Genomic DNA, 22803 nt, shown 5'->3' on the forward strand with positions numbered 1-22803 from the left:
TCTAGAGGGGAAGAGCAGATAATTAATGTTACATTGGTTCTAGAGTTACCTTGACTGTAGAGATCCTCCGGCCTCAATACTGAAAGCAATCCATTTAAGTAAGTTAGCCGGATAATATTCAGCAGCATGACTATTCGGTGCTACTTAGGTGGATAAGTTATATCCAGCTAAGTTGGACCTGCTCTATGGCAGGTTTAACTTATCCAATTAACTTAATCAGAGAAGTATGAATATTGGTACTTATCCGGCTAACGGGCCAATACAGAAAACTTCGCGGGAGAGCAGGCGAGCGCCCTTTTTGACAGGAGCGGCGGCTGTCAGCAGGTTTGTCAGCCGACGCTTAATTTTACTGGCGTCGGTTGTCGAATCCGCTGACAGCCACGGGTACGGAAAATGGACGCCGGCAAGATTGAGCTTCCGTCTTCCGACCCGTGGGCCGCAGGCAGATATATATTTTTTTTTAAATTTTTGGGGCCTCTGACTTAATATCGCTAAGTTTTTTCTGCTTTTCTGTACACTTTCCCTGTGCCGGCCGAAATTAACTTCTGCCTTTGGGCAAGCATTAATTTCTGAAAGTAAAATGTGCGGCTTCACTGCACCTTTTACTTACTGAATCACGCGGGAATAACTAATAGGCCCATCAATATGCATTTGCATGTTGCGGGTGTTATTAGTTTCAGGGGGGTTGGCCGCGCATTTTTGACACGCTATTACCCCTTTCTGTATATGGGGTAAAAATAGCACGTCGAAAACGCGTGGCCAAACTGGGGCTAAAGGTGCACTCAGCATGAGCGCACTTTATTGCAATGGCCCGTAAGTTAGCCAGATAAGTAGCGCCACCCTGATCTGCTCACTGACTGCCCATAACTTATCCAGCTATCTAGTTAGACAGATAAGTGATTTATCCAGTTAAGTGACAGCCGCTGAATATACCCAGATATTCAGCGGCCACCACTTAACCAGATAATTCCAACTTATCCAGCTAGATGGTGTTCAAATACTGGGCTCCTTGTGTTTAGATTGTCTTTGGAGCGGAAGATTGGATATTTAACATTAGCTTAGCTCTAGAGTGGAAAACCAGATAATTAATGTTACCTTGGCTCTAGAGGAAAGAGTGGGGTAGTTTACATTAACTATGTTCTGGAGGGAAAGAATGGATAGTTAATAATATCTTGTCTCAAGAATGGAAAACCAGATAATTAATGTCACCTATGCTTTAAAGGGGAAGAATGGATAGTTAATGTTACCTTGACTCTAGAGGAGAAGAATGGATAGATAATGTTACCTTGACTCTAGAGGAGAAGAATGGATAGATAATGTTACCTTGGCTCGAGAGGGGAAGAATGGGGTAGTTTATGTTACCTTGGCTCTTGGCTCTAGAGGGGAAGAATGGATAGTTTATGTCACCTATGCTTTAAAGGGGAAGAATGGATAGTTTACGTTACCTTGGCTCGAGAGGGGAAGACTGGGGTAGTTTATGTTACTTGGTTCTAGAGGAGAAGAATGGATAGATAATGTTACCTTGACTCTAGAGGGGAAGAATGGATAGATAATGTTACCTTGACTCTAGAGGGGAAGAATGGATAGATAATGTTACCTTGACTCTAGAGGAGAAGAATGGATAGATAATGTTACCTTGACTCTAGAGGAGAAGAATGGATAGTTTACATTACCTTGGCTCTAGAGCGGAAGAATGGATAGTTTACATTACCTTGGCTCGAGAGGGGAAGACTGGGGTAGTTTATGTTACCTTGGCTCTAGAGGGGAAGAATGGATAGATAATGTTACCTTGACTCTAGAGGAGAAGAATGGATAGATAATGTTACCTTGACTCTAGAGGAGAAGAATGGATAGTTTACATTACCTTGGCTCTAGAGCGGAAGAATGGATAGTTTACATTACCTTGGCTCTAGAGCGGAAGAATGGATAGTTTACATTACCTTGGCTCTAGAGCGGAAGAATGGATAGCTAACATTGCAGACTTTGGTGCTGGAAAGTCTATCTTCATTCATGCACTCAATTTTCACATCAGAGTCATCCTGTAACATAACCAGACAGAGAACAGTTTACAGTTACACTATGAGAAAAGATGAGAGATATGGTGGTAATGGTTGCAGTGTGTTGTGCATGTCTGTGTGAAGGAAGGTTGTACTACAGTTGCCATGCTATACCAGTCCTGTGCGAGTGAGAGAAGCTTGCACTGATGCTGCCTGTGCTGTACCTCTTCTGGGATGAAGGAATGAGTGTGAACTTTGCAATGCAGCTGCCCATGCTGTTATGTTTTGGAGGAGTGTGGGTGAGGGATGGAACTTTTTATACTGCTGCTACCAGTTCTGTGGTGCAGCAGAGTGCGTATGTGTGTATGCATGCATGTATCCGAAACTTGCACTGCTGCTCCCTGTGCTCTCGGTGAGTGTGTGAGGGAGAGATGCTTGCACTGCTGCACCCTGTGCTCTCAGTGTGTGTGTGTGTGTGTGAGGGAGAGAAGCTTGCACTGCTGCTCCTTCTGTTATACCTGTTCTCTGAGGCAGTGTGATTGTGTGAGAGATTGAGAGAAGCTTGCATTGCTACTCCCTGTGCTCTCAGTGAGTGTGTGAGAGAGGGAAGCTTGCATTGCTGCTCCTTCTGTTATACCTGTTCTCTGAGGCAGTGTGATTGTGTGAGAGATTGAGGGAAGCTTGCACTGCTTCTCCCTGTGTTACACCTGTTCTCTGTAGGGCAGTGTGAATGTGTGAGATTGAGAGAAGCTTGCACTGCTGCTCCCTGTGCTCTCAGTGTGTGTGTGAGAGAGGGAAGCTTGCACTGCTTCTCCCTGTGTTATACCTGTTCTCTGTAGCACAGTGTGTGTGTGTGTGTGTGTGTGTGTGTGTGAGTGAGTGAGTGAGAGAGATTGAGAGAAGCTTGCACTGCTGCTGCCTGTGTTATACCTGTTCTCTGTAGCACAGTGTGTGTGTGTGTGTGTGAGTGAGAGAGATTGAGAGAAGCTTGCACTGCTGATCCCTGTGTTATACCTGTTCTCTGTAGCACAGTGTGTGTGTGTGTGTGTGTGAGTGAGAGAGATTGAGAGAAGCTTGCACTGCTGATCCCTGTGTTATACCTGTTCTCTGTAGCACAGTGTGTGTGTGTGTGAGTGAGAGAGATTGAGAGAAGCTTGCACTGCTGATCCCTGTGTTATACCTGTTCTCTGTAGCACAGTGTGTGTGTGAGTGAGAGATTGAGAGAAGCTTGCACTGCTGCTGCCTGAGCCTTACTTTTCCTGTGGTGTGGCAGGGTGTATGTGTGTAATCAATTAGATTTCTTTTGCCTATGTTGTAATGGAGCTTTTGCTCAGTGGAAAGTGATCCGAGTGTGCAGAATTACAAGAAGTGTTTGCCCGAGTGTGTGTTGCCTGTGCCTGGGGAGCTATTCTTGTTGGCAAGTCTCTCTGCACAGTAGAAGAGGCCCCTGCATTCTTCCCATTCTGTGGGAACGGCTGCCCACAATTTTCCACTGGCACTCGCTCCTCAGAAACCAGCGGATGCCTGCAGCCGAGCAGTGCTGGAGCGAGCACTTCCAGGAGTAAGACTCACACCCTAATGTTAGTGAGCAAGTCACAGGCAGGAGTGGATCAGCTGAATTTAAATCCACAGATTTTGCTGAGAAAATGACTCCCAATAAATAAAAAGCATCTGACCCCTGTCCCAGTGCTGCTCAATCTTTTTCCTTCCCACCCACTGGTGCCTCTCTTTCCATCCTTCCTTTCCACCCCCCTTCCCACCCACACCTGTCTCTCCCCCCTTCCCACCCCACCTAGCTGGTTCCTTTAATTTTACACTGAATTTAATTACATTTTTACGTTTGTAAACTGCAATTACAACATCTCAAGGCAGCGTAGACTTAAAAACAATAAAAACAAAGTCAAATGAACACATACAAAATACAATAACAAAATATGCCAGAAGAAATTCATCAACCCCAGGCTGATGACCTTTCTATCCACTAACTGGTATCTCCCCTCCCCAAACTGGTGCCTCTCTCCCCCTCCAACTGCTGCCTCTTTTCTCTGACTTCCTCACAGACCCAACAGCTGAGTCACTAAGGACTGGTTTTAGAAGTCTTTTTTCTTTTCTTTGACCAAGCATTATAAAGAGTGCCACAGCTATAAAAAAAAGCTGTGCCACGTCTGACTGTAGGGGCGCCGCATCCGACTGTAGACCATATCCAACTGTATAGGGAGTTGCATCTGACTGTAAGGGGAGCCACGTCTGACTGTAAGGGGTACCACATCTGACTATAGGGGGAGCCACGTCTGACTGTAAGGGGTACTGTACCTGACTGTAAGAGCACCACGTCTGACCTTACAGAACACCATATCCAACTGTATGGGGCGTCGCGTCTGACTGTAAGGGGAGCCACGACTGACTGTAAGGGGTACCACATCTGACTGTAAGGGGAGCCACGTCTGACTGTAAGGGGAGCCACGTCTGACCTTACAGAACACCATATCCAACTGTATGGGGCGTCGCGTCTGACTGTACGGAGTGCCATGTCCAACTGTAAGGGTACCACATCTGACTGTAGGGGCTATACAAAGCACATATCCAACTGTATGGGGAGTTGTGTCTGACTGTAAGGGGAGCCACGACTGACTGTAAGGGGTACCACATCTGACTGTAAGGGGAGCCACGTCTGACTGTAGGGGCTATACAAAGCACATATCCAACTGTATGGGGAGTTGTGTCTGACTGTAAGGGGAGCCACGACTGACTGTAAGGGGTACCACATCTGACTGTAAGGGGAGCCACGTCTGACTGTAGGGGCTATACAAAACACATATCCAACTGTTCGGGGCACAGTGTCTGACTGCAAAGGGCACCACATCCAACTGTAAATGGTGCCATATCTGGCTGTAAGGAGCAAACAACAAGATGGGGGAAGCCACAGTAAATCTGCCACCAGATGATGTCCCCCATCTTGTGTGATATTTTACTTGGGTTACCCTTCGGCTCTCTGTGGGAACTTTGATTTGACTGTAAGGGGTACCATGTCTGACTGTAAGGGATGCTGCATCCAGCTGTAAGGGGTGTCATATTTGACTCTAAGGGGTGAATGGGGAGCCATATCTGACCAACTTTAAGGGGCGGCAAGTATAAGATAAGAGATGCGAGAAGCTTGAACCTTTAGGATAAGGCTGGAGAAGTGCAGGTTCCTGGAGAAGGAGATGTTGAGGACTGTGTTATAGGCATTCTCGCCTCTGTTCTCCAGCGTCGCTTCCACTGCCACCCGCCGCCTCGTGCTTTCTATGATAAATACAGAGGTATCGAAGGACAGGCTGTAGGCAGAGCATTCAACGGGAGACCTCCTCAGCACTCGTCTGCAGAACTCCCTGCAAGAGACAACACAAGCAAGGCTCACTGCAGGATCAGAAGCACTGCAGGGGCTGCTGCTTCCCGTCCCAACAGCAGCAGTCCTGGGGGCCTCTCACCGGGGCTACGTCCGGGGCCTTGAGCGCAACCATGATGATTGGACTTCCTCTCCTCGCCCCCAGGGAATGTGAGCCTCAGCGCACAGTGCACCCCAGGCTAATACTCCGGCGATGAATATTTACCCCTTCCGGATATCAGGGGGTAAATATTTAGCAGGCCTGCGCGCGGGTGAAGTCACCTGGATAACTCGTGCCAGACGTCCCTGACTAATTTTCTGCTGGGCAGCACTGAATGTCCGCGCTCACTGCCCCCATCTCTTTTTACCTGGCGAGTGGGCAGAAACACTCAAAGTTACCCAGACAAAGGGTTTGAATCTCAACCTCACAGGATTTAGAGGAACCTCCTGTGAGTGAGTAAAAGGAGGTGGCTGAAGAGGTAATACAGCTCTTAATTATTTTATCAATGATTTTGATGACTAATTAAGCAGTAATAGTGCAGTGTTTGCAGCCGATACAGAGCTGTGCTTCTCATCCCCTCCCACCTTCAGCCTCCCTCTCTTCCTACACTCGCAGTCTCTCTCCCGAGACCCTCTTCTCTGCTCTTCTTAGGTCTAGGGGAGTCGTGATGAAAGCTTGGAGGATTCAGAAGATGGAAGTCTAGGGAATGAGTGAAGGCAAAGGCTGGGAAAGGAGAAGAGGGAAGGGTGAGTGTGGGGGGGAATAGGAGGTTGTAGGGGGAGAAAGGTTGGAAAAGGGAAGCTTGAATGGGCGGGTTAGTGGAAGAGGGAGGCATGGCTAGAGTTGGGGAGCAGAGGGGAAGGCAGATCAGTTGGCAAGGGAATGTAAGATTGGGAAGGTAGAATGGATGGGTAGGAGGATAGGGGAGGGAAGATTAAGTGGCTAAGTAGGAGAGTGGGAGAGGAGATTGGCATTAAGGAACAGAAGGGCAGACAGGTTAGTGAAAGGGAATGTAAGGTTGGATGGATGGGGAAGGAGGATTATAGGGCTGGGTAAGAGTGGGGAGGGAAGACTGGAGCTGATGAACAGAAGGGCAGACAGGTCAGTGAGAGGGGAATGGGAAAGCAAATATTGGATGGATGGGTGGGTGAATGCGGGAGAGAAAATTGGAGCAGGAGAATGGGAAGCCAAGCAGGAGGAGAGGAATAGATGGATGGATGAGCTCAGGTGGGGCAGGAAAAGATGAAAAATGGATGAAGCGCTACAAACATGAGAAACAAACAAGATCAGAAGATGGAAGCAATTGTTTCCAGATAAATGGGACAGAAGGATTAATTTTCCGCCGTCGCATCAGGGCATAACTATGTCTGGCATTCAGCATTTTCCTATTGGGAAACACTGCAAGAATGGCCTTGAAAGTCCTCTCTGTACTGTGCTGGGTCCCAGGCAGCGTCACTGGATGGCACGGAGGGTCTTGCCCTGCTGAGAATCTCAGAAGGCGAGGCTCACCCTCTCCCGGGGTTCAGACACAATTCAGCCATGGTCACAAGGAGGCAGGAGGATCCCCGCTGCTCAATATCTGGAGCTTACAAGCAGACGAAATCCCTTCTGAAGAATGGCAGGGGACTTTAACCCAAATTGTGTGCTCACAGGTCAGCGAGATCCCATGACACGCTCGGCGTGCTCACAGGACAGCGAGATCCCATGACACGCTCGGTGTGCTCACAGGACAGCGAGATCCCATGACACGCTCGGCGTGCTCACAGGACAGCAAGATCCCATGACACGCTCGGTGTGCTCACAGGACAGCGAGATCCCATGACACGCTCGGCGTGCTCACAGGACAGCGAGATCCCATGACACGCTCGGCGTGCTCACATGGTGGTGAGATGCCATGACACGCTCAGCGAGATCCCATGACACGCTCGGCGTGCTCACATGGCGGTGAGATGCCATAACACAGTCCGTGCATTCACTTTGGAGGTAATTTTCAAAGGAGTTACACGTGTAAATGTAAAATACTATTGTAGCAATTTTAAAAAGCCATTTTATGCATATAAAGTGCACTTGCACGTGAATCTCCTATGGACCATTCAATGGCATGTATTATAGCAATTTTCAAAAGCCCACTTACACAGGTAACGTGCATTTACAGGTGTAAAACACAATTTTAAGCATGTAAATGCTTTTTAAAGATGCCATTACATGGTCTGTGCATTCACAGAGAGCAATGCGGTCCCATGTACTCACATGGCGGTGAGGATGTCGCTCCGTCCATCTAGTACCAGGTCCGGGACACAGTGTTCATCCTCATTACATCCGTTCCAGAATGGCACCTGAGCCAGCAGAGAAGCAGAGTTACTAATGGGAGCTCCATAGCTTGCAGCATGGTCCAAGTCACTCTGACATGGGCTCTGGGTCACCCAGCACTCTCTAGGAGAGACCATGAACTAAAACGGGCCCAATATTCAAAGCACGTTCAGCGCTATTTAGCTGGATAAGCGGGATTTACATGGCGAAGTAGAGACCGCTACAATCTGCAGCTGCCGCTAAACGTTACATGCACAAAAGGGAGGCGTGCACTGGGTGGATCAGGAATGGCTTGAGTTAGCCGTATAACTTAAGCCAGATAGACTTATCCAGCTAAGTGTGCACATATATGTGTATATTCAGCGGCTTTGCCGTGCTGCTAAATATACATTGTAACTTAGCTGAAAAAGTCATATCTGGCTACATTACTTAACCATCCAGCACTGAATACTGGGCCCAATATGATTAGCAAATATCCATACAAGAGTCAGGTGAGAGCAAAACTTCCACAGCACCAAGAAATAGCATAAGCAGGACTGAACCCCTGAGCAGAGAGTGACCTGACTTAGCTCAAATAGAGGGGCTGATTCAGGCCTCACTGTTCCCCATTGCATACATGGAATTGTAGTTCTCATTGCCCTAAGGAATAAAGAATGACCTCACCCTGCAATCAACAGGACAAAATCGGCATTTTTGGATTGATGCTAGAGGCACAAAGTGATGACACAGCACTGAATATCCTCCAGGAGAGAAGATTTACTAACCTGAGAAGTTATTTTATCTAATAATTTCTAAGTTGCACGTCAGACCAAGGACCTTCAAATCCAGCATCCTGTCTCTGACAGTGGCCAATCAATTTCACAAGGTCCCTCTGCAGTTCATCACAATTCACTGCTTTTTAAACAACTTTGAATAATTTTGTGTCATCTACAAATTTGATTACTTCGTATGTTGCATTTCTCCAGATCATTTATGAATATTTAATCAGTACAGGTCTCAGGACTGATCCCAATACTCCACTAATGACCTTTCTCTGCCTAACTGACCTTTTAGTCCTATCCTCTGTTTTCTGTTACCAGTCCACAGCAGGACAGTGCCTCCTACCCACAGCTTTGTAATTTCCTGAGGAGTCTCTCATGGGGGACTTTATCAAACACCTTCTGAGAATCCAGATACACTGAGCCCAATATTCAGCGCTATAAGCGAGATTAAGTCGCGGCTGCTGAGTATGAGCCCACATTCAGTGGCCGCCACTTAGCTGTCTAAGTCCCTCCTACAGCTAAACGTTACCCGCATAATAAGTGTGGGTGTACTGGGCAGATTGAGGCAGAGTGAGTCAGACTTATAACTTATACACAATATTCAAAGTTAGCCGCATACGTTTATGTCTAAGTTTAGATGCCTCATAGAGCAGATCTAAACTTAGCCAGGTAGTCTTATCCTGCTAAGTGTGCGCATATACACGTATTATCCTGCTAAGTGTGCACATATACGTGTATTATCCTGCTACGTGTGCACATATACGCGTATTATCCTGCTACGTGTGCGCATATACGCGTATTATCCTGCTACGTGTGCACATATACGCGTATTATCCTGCTAAGTGTGCGCATATACGCGTATTATCCTGCTAAGTGTGCGCATATACATGTATTATCCTAAGTATGCACATATACACGTATTATCCTGCTAAGTGTGCACATATACGTGTATTATCCTGCTACGTGTGCACATATACGCGTATTATCCTGCTAAGTGTGCGCATATACGCATATTATCCTAAGTGTGCACATATACGCGTATTATCCTGCTACGTGTGCACATATACGCGTATTATCCTGCTAAGTGTGCGCATATACGTGTATTATCCTGCTACGTGTGCACATATACGCGTATTATCCTGCTAAGTGTGCGCATATACGCATATTATCCTAAGTGTGCACATATACGCGTATTATCCTGCTAAGTGTGCGCATATACATGTATTATCCTAAGTATGCACATATACACGTATTATCCTGCTAAGTGTGCACATATACGTGTATTATCCTGCTACGTGTGCGCATATATGCGTATTATCCTGCTACGTGTGCACATATACGCGTATTATCCTGCTAAGTGTGCGCATATACGCATATTATCCTAAGTGTGCACATATACGCGTATTATCCTGCTAAGTGTGCGCATATACATGTATTATCCTAAGTATGCACATATACACGTATTATCCTGCTAAGTGTGCACATATACGTGTATTATCCTGCTACGTGTGCGCATATACGCGTATTATCCTGCTACGTGTGCGCATATACGTGTATTATCCTAAGTATGCACATATACGCGTATTATCCTGCTAAGTGTGCGCATATACGCGTATTATCCTGCTACGTGTGCACATATACGCGTATTATCCTGCTAAGTGTGCGCATATACGTGTATTATCCTGCTACGTGTGCACATATACGCGTATTATCCTGCTAAGTGTGCGCATATACGCATATTATCCTAAGTGTGCACATATATGCGTATTATCCTGCTAAGTGTGCGCATATACGTGTATTATCCTAAGTGTGCACATATACACATATTATCCTGCTAAGTGTGTGCATATACGTGTATTATCCTAAGTGTGGAACCAAAATAGAAATAAGGATCAGTTAGAATCTAATTCAAATCACCTATATGTACTAACTGTTAAAGGATCATAAGTCACCAGTGTGAATCCCTGTTAAAAAAAAAATGTTAATCTTTATTAGAAATCTCAATTATTCAATTTAATTTTTATTATGCTATTTTTTTATTAATTTATTTTTTATAAATTTTTGTAATAAAGAGACAAGGCCTCAGAACTGGTACTTTAGGTGTAGACCTAAAATTGTTAAACCAGTAAGTTCATTCACCTTTTTTGTAAGTCTCTTATTGAATATTAGAATTAAATGTCAATATTGCAAATTGTTTTAAATTCTCAAAACTGCTGTAAAATCAATTTTCTTTACTGAAATCGTATTTGTATAATGGGAATAATGCAATTAATCCCTTCTATATATCTATGCCAGCGATAATGAGTATGTTTCACTTGATGAAGAAACTGCTATCCATATTGGTGGCTTGTATCCCAAATTGTAAGCCCAAAATCTTATAGCTTGCACGACTGTGTAGTGGTTTCAGAATCTGACTGACTGAAACTTGCCTGATATTGTAGGGGAGCCGTTCATAAACTTGCTTTGATGTGGTTTCTTTTTTCAGCAATCAACTTGCTACACAATTAAATTGGAGTCAGCAAGAAACGGCTACAAAGTATCAAGGAGGCATGTTACAAAATCTCAAAACTTATTGCTGATGTCTAGCCAAAGCAATGCACGCCTCTCTTGAATGGCTGTTGTATCTGCTGATTTAATACAGCGAAAGGCACTTATCTGAAACTTGTAGCGTCTTTTTTTGTTTTCAAGAAAAATTATATTCAAGCAAGCTCATGAACGGCTCCCTTACAATATCGGGCAAGTTTCAGTCAGTCAGATTCTGAAACCACTACACAGTCGTGCAAGCTATAAGATTTTGGGCTTACAATTTGGGATACAAGCCACCAATATGGATAGCAGTTTCTTCATCAAGTGAAACATACTCATTATCGCTGGCATAGATATATAGAAGGGATTAATTGCATTATTCCCATTATACAAATACGATTTCAGTAAAGAAAATTGATTTTACAGCAGTTTTGAGAATTTAAAACAATTTGCAATATTGACATTTAATTCTAATATTCAATAAGAGACTTACAAAAATGGGCTGGTGAATGAACTTACTGGTTTAACAATTTTAGGTCTACACCTAAAGTACCAGTTCTGAGGCCTTGTCTCTTTATTACAAAAATTTATAAAAAAATAAATTAATAAAAAAATAGCATAATAAAAATTAAATTGAAGAATTGAGATTTCTAATAAAGATTAAAAAATTTTTTTTTAACAGGGATTCACACTGGTGACTTATCCTAAGTGTGCACATAAACGTGTATTATTCTGCTAAGTGTGCGCATATGCGTGTATTATCCTGTGAAGTGTGCACATATAAGTGTATATTCAGCAGCTTTGCCATGCCGCCGAATGTACATCGTGACTTTAGCCAGCCTGCTCTGAATATTAGGCTCACTATATCAACCGGCTCACCTGCATTTACAAGTTTATTTACACTTTCAAAAAAAATCTAAAGGGTCAATATTCAGAGCCATTTAGCTGGATAACTCCCAAGTTATGTGGCTAAATGGTGAGTTTTGAATATCTCTCATACTTAGCTGAGCAGGGACAAATTATCCTAACAACTTATCTCTCTAGCTCTGATATTTGGAGTTAGCCAAATAAGTTACTCAGCTATCTCTCGATGCACTTGAAAGTAAGAACATAAGAACATACGAAATTGCCATGCTGGGTCAGACCAAGGGTCCATCAAGCCCAGCATCCTGTTTCCAACAGAGGCCAAAAGAACCTGGCAATTACCCAAACACTAAGAAGATCCCATGCTACTGATGGAATTAATATCAGTGGCTATACCCTAAGTAAACTTAATTAATAGCCGTTAATGGATTTCTCCTCCAAGAACTTATCCAAACCTTTTTTGAACCCAGCTACACTAACTGCACTAACCACATCCTCTGGCAACAAATTCCAGAGCTTAATTGTGTGTTGAGTGAAAAAGAATTTTCTCTGATTAGTCTTAAATGTGCTACTTACTAACTTCATGGAATGCCCCCAGTCTTTCTATTATCCAAAAGTATAAATAACTGATTCACATCTACTCGTTCAACCTTGCAAGACTGAGCACCCAAATGGCAGAAGAAATTTAATGTGAACAAATGTAGGGAAATATAATCCAAACTAATTACACAATATTAGGTTTCATATTATATGAGTCACCACCCTGGAAAGCAACCTAGGCATCACTGTGAACAATACGCTGAAATCATCGGCTCAGTGTGCAGCAGTGGTAAAAAAAGTAAACAATATTAGGATTTATTAAGAAAGGAACGGAGGATACACAAAGAATGTTATAATGCCTCTGTATCACTCCATGTTGCAACTTAAATTACTGCAAACAATTCTGGTCACTGCATTTAAGAACATAAGAAATTGCCATGCTGGGTCAGACCAAGGGTCCATCAAGCCCAGCATCCTGTTTCCAACAGAGGCCAAACCAGGCCACAAGAACCTGGCAATTACCCAAACACTAAGAAGATCCCATGCTACTGATGCAATTAATAGCAGTGGCTATTCCCTAAGTCAACTTGATTAATAGCCGTTAATGGACTTCTCCTCCAAGAACTTATCCAAACCTTTTTTCAACCCAGCTACACTAACTGCACTAACCACATCCTCTGGCAACAAATTCCAGAGCTTTATTGTGCGTTGAGTGAAAAATTTTTTTCTCTGATTAGTCTTAAATGTGCTACTTGCTAACTTCATGGAATGCCCCCTAGTCCTTCTATTATTCAAAAGTGTAAATAACCGAGTCACATCTACTCGTTCAAGACCTCTCATGATTTTAAACACCTCTATCATATTCCCCCTCAGTCGTCTCTTCTCCAAGCTGAAAAGTCCTAACCTCTTTAGTCTTTCCTCATAGGGGAGCTGTTCCATTCCCCTTATCATTTTGGTAGCCCTTCTCTGTACCTTCTCCATCGCAATTATATCTTTTTTGAGATGCGGCGACCAGAATTGTACACAGTATTCAAGGTGCGGTCTCACCATGGAGCGATACAGAGGCATTATGACATTTTCCGTTTTATTCACCATTCCCTTCCTAATAATTCCCAACATTCTGTTTGCTTTTTTGACTGCTGCAGCACACTGAACCGACAATTTTAAAGTATTATCCACTATGACGCCTGGATCTCTTTCTTGGGTTGTAGCTCCTAATATGGAACCTAACATCGTGTAACTACAGCAAGGGTTATTTTTCCCTATATGCATCACCTTGCACTTATCCACATTAAATTTCATCTGCCATTTGGATGCCCAATCTTCCAGTCTTGCAAGGTCCTCCTGTAATGTATCACAGTTAGCAGGGAATGTATTCCCCGATAACTTTAGCTTAACCGGCTATATTCAAAAGAATATAAGCAGTTCAGTTTCAAAGGCCTGATAGAAAACCAGTTGAGGCATGGGCTTTACATGCTCCCACTTAATGGTGCAAAGAAGATGCACCTCCTCCAAGCCCCTCCAGGTATCAACAAAGAAATGAAAGTCTGAGCGGTCGGTCGTGTCACTTCCCCTACTCCCCGCCCCTTCTCAGTTCCCCTTTGTCGTGGCCCCATCCTCTCCCCTAATTCCGTTCCTCACCCCAATCTTACCCACTCTCCCAGCACTAGCGTTTTAAAATGATCAGCCCGGATCATGGTAGCAGCCTATTGCGACCCAGGCCTAAATTCAGCTGTATAAGTTGTCTGTTCAACAATTTTTGAATATTGGCCTCTAACAGATTTGTAAGACAAGATTTTGTTTTGCAAAAATGAGGTTGACTCTCCCTTATTAAACTATGTGGTCAGTTATTTTGTTTTTAAGATCATCACCAATGTCAGGCTCACCAGTCTATAGTTTCCTGGATCACACCTGGAGCGCTTTTTAAAAATCAGCATCATATTGACCACTCTCCAATCTTTAGGTATTGTGGCTGTTTTAAATAAGTTACAGATTACTAGTAACAGGTTTGCATTTTCATGTTTGAGTTCTTTTAGGTCAGTGGAGTAAAGCATTAACACAGAGAAATTTCATACGTCTCTGTTACTTAATGCGTTGTTTTAGGACCTGGTTTGGACACCATCTGGTCCTGGTGATTTGTTACTCTTAGGTTTGTCAGCTTAATCTATTACATCCTCCATTATCACAGAGATTTGTATTAATTGCTCAAAATAATCACCATCAAAGAATTTTTCAAGTGTGAATAATATCCTCCTTAGTAAAGATCGAGGCAAAGAATTTATTCATTAACTCTTAGCCTTTTCTGTTATTTTTAAATGGTGTTGCATTTTCTTGGTTTTATCATTCAACACACTATTTAGGATCCTGCCAGGTACTTGTGACTTGGATTGGCCACTCTTGGAAGAGGATACTGCGCTTGATGGACCTTTGGTCTGACTTAGAATGGCAGTTCCTAAGTAATTGTAAATAAATAAATAAAGCCAGTTTTCTTGCTGTTTCTTTCTCTGAGCATCTCTGTCTCTCCTTGGATATCTAGTGGCCCAACTGACTCCATGACAGGTTTTTTTGCTTTAAATGTACTCTGAATGGCAGATGCATTTTAAAATGGAAAAGTTCAAAGTGATGTACATAGGGAAAATAGACATAAAATGAAAGCAAGGCTTTTCAGAGCAGATGCCACCCTCTGGCAGTGGATCATAAGTCACAGAAGCACGTAGAGTGATACGTACAGAAACTCTCAGTGTGGTCGGCCATGCATAATCCAGTGTCGGCCCATCCTCAGGATAGCGAAGCCGGTACTCCAGCAGGAAGGTGATAGGTTTCACATAATCTGCAGTGTCCTGGGGAGAGGGGAGAGCACAGCGAGGGGATCACTCAATGCAGAGCAGACAGTGGGTGAGAGCGAACCCTCAGCAGGACACAGAGATGAGAGGAAGAGCACGCTAGAAGGAAGGCTGAGCTTTCGACAGCTCCTAATGAACTGGACAGGTTCTAAAGGAAAGAGAGAGACCCTCTGCTTTGTGGGAATGAGTGAGTGTCATGGGATTCTCAACTGCTGAGGGTTTGGGATGCCAGGAATGAAAGGGACTGGGAGATGGGGGAGGGGAGAGGGGAGAGGGGAGAGATGGGGTGATCAGGAACTGGGGATTCTGGGCGTTTCTTCACCCCCCACTTCTATTTGTTAATGCAGGGCTGGGGGTGCTGGACTCTTTGCAGACTTTGTGGTCCCTCAGCTCTGGTTTTCAGTGCAAGCTGGCTAAGCTGTAAACGGAGCCAGGGATATTGTAAATCCGCTGGCTTTAGCCACATTTGCAGCTGAAAACTCCTCTGGTTCTGCTGGAAATCGTTAAACTCAGGGGGCGATTTCCTTCTTGCAATGAGTGCTGTCATGAGTAGGGGGCCTTCATGCTTCTCCTGGGCTGTCTACTCTCTGTCCTTCCTTGCGTCCAGCGCCCTTTGCCCACTCCATGCCCTGCATCCCAGCTCAGCCAGGTTACTCCCTGAAGCTGCGCCAGCTTGGCCTGGCGAGTGTGCAGTCCGCCTGCAGCTTTCCTATTTTACTCAGCTTGGCTAGCATCCGGAATCGCTTATTTCTGCTGCTGTTTTGATCATTTCCTAGGTTTGCTTGCTCCCTTTCTGCTGTTCCCAACCCACATGGGGCCCTGTGTACTAAGCATTTTCCAAAAAAGCATTTAATGTGAGCAAACCTTTCACACACAGGCCCATTGTGTGTGAGCAGACGGAGGAATGGTATTGTTTGAGGGCAGACAGAAACAGAAAACATTCCTACAACTTTAGCCACATCAAAGAGCCAGTTCTAGTTTTCCTCTCCCCATCTCAGGCGCACCCCGTGACTCAGAGCAGCACATGGAAAGCAGGACAACGTGGACCCCGTAGCACATGGGTCTCACAAAGCCACAGCACCTTCTGCCACCCTGAGCTGTACTCACCAGCACGTGGAAGCTCAGCTGCTCACAGTGCATCTTCCCGGCTCTCGCCACGAGGTTTCTCTGAGTGTATCTGTCTCCATTCTCATCTAAGATGGCCCGTGGGGTATATCTCCTGTCGTCAATGGTGGTGTTATATGTGATTGCTGGGCAGACAGAAGGCAGACCCTTAGCAATGTCTCAAGGACAGAAGTTGCCCATACACAGGTGAACCATTACCTGGATAAGAGTATGAAAACCGACACTACCTCTAGGGGGACAGCGCATGTAGTGACTGCTTCTAGAGGGACAGCGCATGTAGTGACTGCTTCTAGGGGAATCAGTACAGGGAATGACTGCTTCTAGAGGGACAGCACAGGTAGTGACTGCTTCTAGAGGGACAGCGCACGTAGTGACTGCTTCTAGGGGAATCAGTACAGGTAGTGACTAATTCTAGAGGAATTGGTACAGGCAGTGACTGCTTCTAGAGGGACAGTGCAGATAGTGACTGCTTCTAGGGGGCCAGTATAGTTAGTGATTGCTTTTATGGGAATTAGTACAAATAGTGACTGGTTCTAGGAGGACAGTACAGTTAGCGATTGCTTTTATGGGAATTAGTACAGATTGTGACTGGTTCTAGGGTTCGGTACTGGTTCTAGAGGGACAGTATAGGTAGTGACTGCCTTTATGGGAATTAGTACAGGTAGTGACTGCTTCTAGGAGGGACAGTATAGTTAGTGATTGCTTTTATGGGAATTAGTACAGATAGTGACTGGTTCTAGGAGGGACAGTATAGTTAGTGATTGCTTTTATGGGAATTAGTACAAATAGTGACTGGTTCTAGGAGGACAGTACAGTTAGCGATTGCTTTTATGGGAATTAGTACAAATAGTGACTGGTTCTAGGAGGACAGTACAGTTAGCGATTGCTTTTATGGGAATTAGTACAGATTGTGACTGGTTCTAGGGTTCGGTACTGGTTCTAGAGGGACAGTATAGGTAGTGACTGCCTTTATGGGAATTAGTACAGGTAGTGACTGCTTTTATGGAAATTAGTACAGTTAATGACTTGTTCTAGGGGGCCAGTGCAGGTAGTGACTGCGTTTAGGGGAATTAGTACAGGGAATGACAACTTCTAAGGGAATTAGTAGATATAGTGACTGGTTTTAGGGGAATTAGTACAGGGAGTGACTGCCTTTATGGGAATTAGTACAGATAGTAACTGGTTCTAGGGGAATTAGCCCCACAAATCACAAAAGGTATTGCCACAAAATGTTTTCAACAAAAGCTTTTCACCATCGGTATATACTTATATACGCGCTTGGTTCAACCGAGCGCGTCGTCAGAGGCTTGCTGATGCGATCCCATTGTTTCATAAATATTTTCTACAGTATATAAGTATATACCAATGGTGAAAAGCTTTTGTTGAAAACATTTTGTGGCGATACCTTTTGTGATTTGCGGAGTTGAATTTATATAGGTTCGCAGCACTGCTCTTTGTGGTTGTTGTAGTGTCTAGGGGAATTAGTACAGATAGTAACTGGTTCTGGGGGACACTACAGGTAGTGACTGCCTTTATGGGAATTAGTACAGATAGTAACTGGTTCTAGGGGGACAGTACAGGTAGTGACTGCCTTTTTGGGAATTAGTACAGATAGTAACTGGTTCTAGGGGGACAGTACAGGTAGTGACTGCCTTTATGGGAATTAGTACAGATAGTAACTGGTTCTAGGGGACACTACAGGTAGTGACTGCCTTTTTGGGAATTAGTACAGATAGTAACTGGTTCTAGGGGACACTACGGGTAGTGACTGCCTTTTTGGGAATTAGTACAGATAGTAACTGGTTCTAGGGGGACAGTACAGGTAGTGACTGCCTTTATGGGAATTAGTACAGATAGTAACTGGTTCTAGGGGACACTACGGGTAGTGACTGCCTTTTTGGGAATTAGTACAGATAGTAACTGGTTCTAGGGGACACTACAGGTAGTGACTGCATTTATGGGAATTAGTACAGATAGTAACTGGTTCTAGGGGACACTACAGGTAGTGACTGCCTTTTTGGGAATTAGTACAGATAGTAACTGGTTCTAGGGGACACTACGGGTAGTGACTGCCTTTTTGGGAATTAGTACAGATAGTAACTGGTTCTAGGGGGACAGTACAGGTAGTGACTGCCTTTATGGGAATTAGTACAGATAGTAACTGGTTCTAGGGGGACAGTACAGGTAGTGACTGCCTTTATGGGAATTAGTACAGATAGTAACTGGTTCTAGGGGGACAGTACAGGTAGTGACTGCCTTTTTGGGAATTAGTACAGATAGTAACTGGTTCTAGGGGGACAGTACAGGTAGTGACTGCCTTTATGGGAATTAGTAGAGGTAGTGACTGGTTCTAGGGGACAGTACAGGTAGTGACGTCTTCCAAGACGACAGCAGAGGTAGTGACTGTTGTCAGGATACTGCATGCCTGGACAATATTGTACAGACTGCGCCTATTTTCGTAGTCGGTGCTACCCTGCCTGCTCTTTATGGAACTTTTCTCCCGCAGGCCTTGTGCCAGATTTGAATGTGGCAGTATCCACACTTTGGTGCTAAGTCCGTGCAGTCACTGGCACCCACATTTTTTGTAGGGAGCAGCAGATATGAAGATCTGAATTTGCAGTCTCCCTCCTTAGGTTTCCTCTCCCGGGAACAACTCATCTGAATGCGGTGAAAGTCTGCGCATCTTGAAGGAATGGAGGAACTTTAGCCGCTGATTAACGTCTGCCAGTGGCTTTGAGAATTATCCGGTCATTTGGGCAGTGTGAGCTCTCCTGGCAGGAAGGGGAATCAGGGGGGTGGCTGAGGAGGCCCTGGGGAATATGGGGAGAACGTGAAGAGGAGAGTTAGCCTTTATTTTTAATATCACTTTAAAGGTTCACGCTTAAACCTGGTACCTGTTCCACCACTTCATACACTGCTGCTTAAATTTAGTCCTGAAGCTTAATTCTTCTGCTTACGGGTTTATCGCCCACCTGATGAAGGCAATGCCGTGATTGCTGGCGTTTCTGCTATTCCCTTTCACTCGGTAATCCAACTCGTTCCGCAGCCGCACACTTCTTGCCATGTACGGCCTCTCTCAGCTGATTCAGCAGCTGCCTCGCAGCAGGGCCCTCAGATTATCTTTCACTTATTCAGCAAAATTCCATCATTCCCGGATCATCCGAGCCTCACATGTCAGAGCTGCTACCCGAACGTTTAAGAACAGGAAGCTAAATAATCTAAACTTTGACACCTTGGCTGTTTGCTGGTCACGTTTGAGTGTTGGGTTCATTCATGGAATGACATTACTCAGAGCGCCTTGCATACTGAGGACACTCATACTTATGCTTTAAGGACCAGTAGTAAATGGCCTTGCTAACATGCTGGATTCAGGTTTATTAAAGAAAAAACTGTCAATGAGGACACCAAGCATCAAGTCTTATAAAGTAGCTGTGGAACTGAGAGCCCTGGCTCTGCTAATAGTGGCAGTAAGGTTCACATAGGCCAGCTACCCCTTCTGGGCGCCCGACGCAATATTTTAATGAGCAGCTGCATTAAAAAGGCCTCGTAGTAGCGCATTTACGCAGTTTAATAAGCTCTCTCAGATTGGTTTATAAAAGCTCTTGAGATCATGGGAGCATCCACATCACTTCTTGGCCTAACTCCCTCAAAGCTGATTGCCTTTATCTCCATGCTTTACTGCAATTGTCAAGGCGAGCCTTGATCAAGGGAATGCTCCTTCCATGTTACAGCAGGCGCTAATTAGGCCAAGTCTAAAGGATGCTAAACTTGATCACAGTTCTTTACAAAATTATAGAGCTATCTCCAAATTACCTTCTCTTTCTAAGATCATAGAAAGAGTTGTTTATAACCAGTTATCTAATTCTGCACCCTAGACAATTCAGCATTAGGCCGGGCTCTAGCACATAGACGGCTCCGGTAGCCCTAACCAATGAAATTAGGGTCAAAGCAGACTCCCGGTATGGATGCTTTTCTGATCTTATTAGATTCTAACGCTGCATTTCATTCCATTAGCCACAGGTTATTGTTGCGGTGTTTACAAGAAGTGTGGTTGAGTGGATCTATTCTCATCTGGCATGCATGGGATCAAGACATTGCAGCTGTGCACTCTCTCAGGGCTCAGTTCTTTAATCTGTATCGGGCCAGTGCAATAGGGTGCGCTCAGCCAAGCGCACTGGTTAATCTGTGGTTGGACACCCATTTTGGACGGGCGTCCACAACTCCTTATCCAATAAGGGGATTAGCGTGTCCAAACCAGCTCATAGCTAATAGGGCTCATCACATACAAATGCATGTTGATGGGGCTGTTAGCTCTTCCCCTGATCCAAAAACAAATGTTCACCCAATGTGCACATTTTTACTGCCCTGGAGCAGGTGCTAAGTTCTGAGAAGCCCCTAAGGTTGACAGAAAAGCAGAAAATACTGCTTTTCTGTAGTTCCTCCATCTTAATGTCATGGCGATATTAAGTCTGAGGAACTGAAAAAAAGAAATTAGGTACAAATAATAATAATAATAAAAAGAAAGTGTGCCGATGGTCAGGTAGGAAAAGGGATGCTCAATTAACGGATATCCGTTTCCCTAACCTGCTGACAGCCACCTCTCCTGGGCGCACATTTGTCCCTAGCACCTCCTCATTTAAATATTCAATCGCGCGCCCAGGAGAGGTGATCGCGCTCAGGAAGGGAAAAAAGTGCCTAAAATTCCTATAAACTGGTTAGTGCACCAGGTGCCTGTTCTACGTGAGCTTTGGATGCTGTCCCCGCTCTGATGACGGATCAGTACATGAGAAACACAGAACACTAAGCCTCTCCATCACTTACCGACCCGCTGGCTCTGGAAGAAAGGGGAGAGGAAGATGGGGGTGAAGCAGACGAAAGCCAGCAGGCAGGTGGCTTCCTTTCCGTGCCTCTTACAGTCCTTGTTGAAGATGTTGATTTTTGAGGGCTCAAACTTAATGCTGGCGTTGATCTGCACCACACTGCGACTCCTAGGGCGTAAAGAAAGCGCAGTCTGCATGACAGGGCCCGCTTCTCTGCAACACAGCAAGGGCCAAGGCTAATGCTTTGCTGGGGGCCCATATTGCCCTGGTATCGCTGGCTCGTGAGGACCCACAGCCCCCAGTTTTCTGCCACAGCAAAGCTTCTAACATTCGGTGGTATATTTCATACATTTGCATATTAAATACTATAAATTGTATTTCCCATTGTAAAAATAAAGTCGCTTTCCAGACTTGCTTAGGAGTTTATAATTTATTGTATTTTTTTTCTGCCTTGGGAAAGGGGATGTCAAGTAGCAGCAGAGAGAGGGAATCTTATGGATGGGGAGAGGGTCGGGAGAAGGAGAGAGCAGAGAGGAGCAGCACAAGAGGCAGCGAGCACCAGGGACATAGCGAGGACTGGAGCTGGGAGAGAGGAGGAGAGATGGGGAAAAGGAGAGGGAGAGAAGACCAGGGATAGGGACAACAGAGGAGAAGGTGAGAGGCTCAGGAGAAGGAGAGAGCAGAGAGGAGCAGCACGAGAGGCAGCGAGTACCAGGGACATAGCGAGGACTGGAGCTGGGAGAGAGGAGGAGAGATGGGGAAAAGGAGAGGGAGAGAAGACCAGGGATAGGGACAGACAGAGGAGAAGGTGAGAGGCTCGGGAGAAGGAGAGGGCAGAGAGGAGCAGCACGAGAGGCAGCGAGCACCAGGGACATAGCGAGGACTGGAGCTGGGAGAGAGGAGGAGAGATGGGGAAAAGGAGAGGGAGAGAAGACCAGGGATAGGGACAGACAGAGGAGAAGGTGAGAGGCTCGGGAGAAGGAGAGAGCAGAGAGGAGCAGCACGAGAGGCAGCGAGCACCAGGGACATAGCGAGGACTGGAGCTGGGAGAGAGGAGGAGAGATGGGGAAAAGGAGAGGGAGAGAAGACCAGGGATAGGGATAGACAGAGGAGAAGAAGAGAGGGTCTCGGGGGAGAAAATCTAGGATGAAGAGTGGGGGAAATATCTGAACTGGGGGAAAGCCCCCCTACTTCTAGTACTACTTCACCTTTCAGCGTCCCACAAATCCAGTGTTTAGCACTGGGGACCTTTATTTTCAGTTTTTATTTTATTTCCTAGGAATCTATCAGTGTTTATCACTGGGGACCTTTGCTTTCAGTTTTTATTTTATTTTCCCAGGTAATCTATCACTTTATTACTATAACAAAAATATTTACCTCAAAAAATGATGAGTGATTTCTTTCCATTGAGTTCTCCTGTTTTTGTTCATGTTGTAATAAACACTGATAAATTCCTGGGTAAAATAAAATAAAAACTGAAAACAAAGGTCCTATACACTGGACTTAAAATAAATGCTTTATTCTACCTTTGTTATCTGGGTGAGAGGTTTTTTTTGTGTTGTTCTCAGTCTCTTTTTTCTGATTTCCTCGTCTGTCTTCTAACTTGTTTTCTCTTCATCTAAATCTCTCCCATGCATCAACATCAATTCATT

General features: G+C 44.8%; 1 protein-coding gene across 1 annotated transcript in view; it reads right to left on the reverse strand.

The window, feature by feature from the left end:
• LOC115082157 (integrin alpha-11-like) overlaps positions 1-22803 on the reverse strand; it is a gene marked incomplete at its 3' end in the record, with an annotated part of 150722 nt that overhangs the window by 24150 nt on the left and 103769 nt on the right. The window contains exons 16-21 of the mRNA XM_029586415.1: positions 21153-21319; positions 16314-16456; positions 15093-15203; positions 7613-7698; positions 5158-5365; positions 1941-2039 (exon numbers count right to left, since the gene is read on the reverse strand). Of these exons, the coding sequence (XP_029442275.1) occupies positions 1941-2039; positions 5158-5365; positions 7613-7698; positions 15093-15203; positions 16314-16456; positions 21153-21319 (814 nt within the window). The remainder of the gene's footprint in view (positions 1-1940; positions 2040-5157; positions 5366-7612; positions 7699-15092; positions 15204-16313; positions 16457-21152; positions 21320-22803) is intronic.

This window comes from Rhinatrema bivittatum, unplaced genomic scaffold (genome assembly GCF_901001135.1).
Source record: "Rhinatrema bivittatum unplaced genomic scaffold, aRhiBiv1.1, whole genome shotgun sequence".
Lineage (NCBI taxonomy): Eukaryota > Metazoa > Chordata > Amphibia > Gymnophiona > Rhinatrematidae > Rhinatrema > Rhinatrema bivittatum.